The following is a 4106-nucleotide window of genomic DNA, read 5'->3' as shown; positions in this document are numbered from 1 at the left end:
TGAAAATTTTTGGGGCATTCAAAGAGAGACTGTTGCTCGCCATTATTTTGGTTTAAATTGATTTAGAAAAGCCTGTGCTGTGAAAAAAGCACCGGTTGAAAAGGTAGCCTTGATGGGTTAAAATGGGTAGCCCTTATGGGTTAAAAAGGTAGCCCTTACAAGTTAAAAATGTATGGTAATTCTTTAGAAGATTTCACAGATCCCTTAAGATTAATGAAGCTCTTGATACCACTGTTGGTGTTTTTTAAAAATGGGGTAGCACAAAAAAGATTGAAAATTTCTCTCAATGGATTGAAAGGACTTTCAATAGCATTCAATGATTTTATTAAGCATTGAGGGGCTTTAAATAGCCAACATAAAAATATAATCTGCATAATTTGAAATTTAAAACAACCTAAAATATTTCAATAATTCAAACAACCTAACTAAAATTCAAAATTCAAATTCATCTTAAACTAATTAACTTATTTTGCTAAAAACTACTGCAGTAACTAAAAACAAACTTCAACAAATTTGGTGATTTTCTCAATTTTTCATGTGTGTTAGCCGATGAATATTTTGGCGATGTGACTTTCAGATGAATTTGGTATTACAGTGCTCACCCATGATGGCTTTCCCCAACCAAAGTCAGCTTCATAGCAGGGGAATCTACACAAACTCATTTAACTCTTCAAATCTTCCAAGCTAATTTAAAGAAGGTATGACTTTAATTTTTACTCACTCCGCCCCTAAATAAGTGTTGCTTAGCAAACAAAAAAAATATTGTTCCAAAACAAGAATCGCTTTAGAATTCAAAACAAAATATAGTAACGGTTTCCAACTACATCCTTGAATTAAAGAACTACTTCTACTTAATAGTACTCGACTCTTAAAAAAAACATCTAATAAATAGGGGTAACTTAGTAAACTATACTATCTTTTATTTGTTATTTTTCTTAATTAGTGTGAAACAAGTCAAATCAACACACTAATTTTGAGACGAAAAAAGTATATTCAAAGTAACTTTCTCAACATAGGAATTTGTGCCTTTGTGTTTTGGATGAAGAAGACAAATAAATCTATTACATTTGTCTTTTTGGAACTAAATGTACAATGTATTTATCATCGAAATCATGCTTAGATATTTTCTTTGGTCAATTAAATTTTAGCCATTAAATCAAACATATGCCACGTGTCCACACTCAAAGAAAGAACTTCAAGAAATGGAGAGGAGGCGTATCCAACAATGTTATTAAAAAGTTTCAAAATTAGCTAAATTCACCTTTTCTATGTAAAAAAAGGAAGCAGCTAGAAAGAAGACTTATTACTTTATCATGGAGTTTTATTACAACATAATTATAGCAGCAATTTTGTTAGTAATATACACTTGGAAAGTGTTGAATTGGGCATGGTTTAGGCCAAAGAAACTTGAGAAATACTTGAGAAAAAGTGGTCTTAAGGGAAATCCATACAAATTACTCTATGGAGATTTGAAGGAACTCACTAAAAGTGTCATTGAAGCCAAATCTAAGCCTATCAATTTCTCTGATGATGTACCTCAAAGGCTCATCCCTTTTTTCTGTGACTCCATCAACAAAAATGGTATGTTTCTCGATTGCTCCACCCATGCTTTCAACTCAAGATTATAGTTGACTGATGAATTCAAAGTTGATAATCAGTCTTACTTTGCACTCTCAAAGTTGGAGTGTTGATGTATTATGCTTTTTTTTTTCTAAACGAAAATTGATTACTCACAGGAAAAAGTTCTTTTGTGTGGCTGGGCCCATATCCAGTATTGTTGATCACAGATCCTGAACATATAAAGGAGATTTTTACAAAGAATTATGTGTACCAAAAGGAAACTCATCCCAATCCATTCTCCAAGTTATTGGCTATAGGTCTTGCGAAGCTTGAGGAAGACAAATGGGCCAAACACCGAAAAATCATCAATCCTGCTTTCCAAGTTGAGAAGTTAAAGGTTATATTCACTTCATATTCTTCTTACTAATTAATTCAGAAAACGTTGGTAAATTTAACAGTATGAAGTTGTCCATTTATTTCCAAATTACAAGTGTGCTGTAACAAATAACTAGTACTGGTTTTTGCGATTAACTTGTTTTGTACAGCATATGTTGCCAGCTTTTTATCAGAGTTATAGTGAAATGATAAGCAAATGGGAGGAGATTATTCCAAAGGAAACATCATTCGAGCTCGATGTATGGCCAGACCTTCAATTAATGACCGCTGAAGTCATTTCTCGAACTGCATTTGGGAGTAGTTATGAAGAAGGGAGAATAGTATTTGAACTACAGAGAGAACAAGCTGAGCATGTAATAGACATAAGTCGTTCAGTTTATATACCAGGAACGAGGTATACCAAATTATTTGTGAAATTTCTACATAATATCGAAAATTAACATGTTCATTACATTCTACTAAAGAGATTTTTCTTGTTTGCATTTAAATTTGTTTTGTTAGGTTCTTGCCTACTAAAAGGAACAAAAGAATGCTGGAAATCAAAAAGCAAGTCCAAACAACGATTAAGCTTATCATCGACAAAAGATTGAGGGCAATGGAAGCAGGGGAGCCTAGTAAAAATGACTTATTAGGCATATTACTTGAATCCAATATGAAAGAAATTGAACAACATGGAAGCAAAGATTTCGGAATGACAACAATTGAAGTGATTGAAGAATGCAAGTTATTCTACTTCGCTGGACAAGAGACCACTTCAGTGCTGCTCGTCTGGACAATGATTTTGTTGTGCCTACATCCAGAGTGGCAAGCCCGTGCCAGAGAGGAGGTTTTGCAGGTCATCGGAAATGAAAAACCAAATTTTGAAGGACTAAGTCACCTCAAAATTGTAAGTACTTTCCACTAGTTTGTTATGTAAGACAACTGAAAATAGCCGAAGATTACTGCGTAGATCAAATTTCGAAGATGAATAACACTATAAAATAAGTAGCTGTTAAATCGTCTTGCCCATCATTAATGCCAAGTTGATCCAACTTCTATCAGATAGACCACATTTCTATCGTCCTATTTCAGTCTCAGAGGGCTAATAATTACTCGGAGACTAAATATCTCAGAAAGGTATGACATCTAAATTTTGTAAGAAGTGAACTAATTCTACTTCCAACTTATGCAATACATTTTTCTTTTCATATATAGGTGACAATGATCTTGCACGAGACATTAAGGCTATTCCCCCCAGTACCTACATATCGTAGAAGGAACAAAGATGAAGTCAAATTAGGGGATCTGAGTCTACCAGTTGGAGTGCTACTCTTTATACCTACAGTATTAATTCATTATGACAAGGAATTATGGGGTGAAGACGCGAAGGAATTCAAACCAGAAAGGTTCAGTGAAGGAGTGTCAAAGGCAACCAAAGGACACTTCTCGTTTATTCCATTTTCCGGGGGACCTCGAGTTTGCATCGGACAAAACTTTGCAATGATAGAAGCAAAAATGGCAATAGCAATGATTCTACAAAAGTTCTCCTTCGAACTCTCTCCGTCTTATACACATGCTCCAGTTGCATCATTTACTATTCGTCCACAGTATGGTGCTCCTCTCCTTATGCGCAAACTTTGAAATAGATGTTGCTCATATTTAAGAAATTGCTCTTTTCCTATTTCAACATTGTGGTATTGAGCTGGGCTGGTCACTTTTGGGCCGACCTTTTGTTCGACTTATTTGCTTTTAATAAAGGGAAAAGAGTCTCATACCTCAACTTTGCGATTCAGAATTGATATACTCTCATTGTAAAAGTGCATATATGCTTACTGATACGCAAATGACCAAGAAATACCCTTTAGGTTTAACATGATTGAAAAAAAAAAAAAATTATTTTTAGATTGTCAAAAAAAAATTCCCACTCATTTACCTATAAAATTTAGAGAAAATGCATAAGTACCCCCAACCTATGCCCGAAATCTCAGAGATACACTTATACTATACTAAGGTCCTATTACCCTCCTGAACTTATTTTATAAATAATTGTATACCCCTTTTCGGCCTACGTGGCACTATTTTTTGGGCCCCGCGTGTGTTGACAATTATTTCATTGATAGTGCCACGTAGGCCAAAAAGGGGTAGAAAATTATTTATAAAATAAGTTCGGG

The 4106-nt window shown here is 34.3% G+C and overlaps 1 protein-coding gene across 1 annotated transcript; it reads left to right on the top strand.

The window, feature by feature from the left end:
• Positions 1-1313: 1313 nt before the first annotated feature.
• On the top strand, positions 1314-3630 carry LOC107060887 (cytochrome P450 CYP72A219-like). The gene is made up of 5 exons (XM_015309405.1): positions 1314-1581; positions 1737-1957; positions 2106-2350; positions 2458-2842; positions 3151-3630. Exons 1-5 carry the CDS (start codon positions 1314-1316, stop codon positions 3574-3576), a joined length of 1545 nt encoding a protein of 514 aa, XP_015164891.1. The 3' UTR covers positions 3577-3630.
• Positions 3631-4106: the final 476 nt, after the last annotated feature.

The sequence above is a fragment of the Solanum tuberosum genome, unplaced genomic scaffold (assembly GCF_000226075.1).
Source record: "Solanum tuberosum cultivar DM 1-3 516 R44 unplaced genomic scaffold, SolTub_3.0 scf00102, whole genome shotgun sequence".
NCBI classification, from domain to species: Eukaryota; Viridiplantae; Streptophyta; class Magnoliopsida; order Solanales; family Solanaceae; genus Solanum; species Solanum tuberosum.
Note: the sequence above shows the minus strand (reverse complement) of the source record. Positions and strands in the feature narration are given on the sequence as shown.

Bases quoted from the DNA above. Each gene is read 5' to 3' on its own strand.
- LOC107060887 (XM_015309405.1), top strand. From the start codon at position 1,314: ATGGAGTTTTATTACAACATAATTATAGCAGCAATTTTGTTAGTAATA. The intron at 1,582-1,736 runs GTATGTTTCTCG...GATTACTCACAG, and splicing joins TGACTCCATCAACAAAAATG to GAAAAAGTTCTTTTGTGTGG. The intron at 2,351-2,457 runs GTATACCAAATT...TTGTTTTGTTAG, and splicing joins GTTTATATACCAGGAACGAG to GTTCTTGCCTACTAAAAGGA.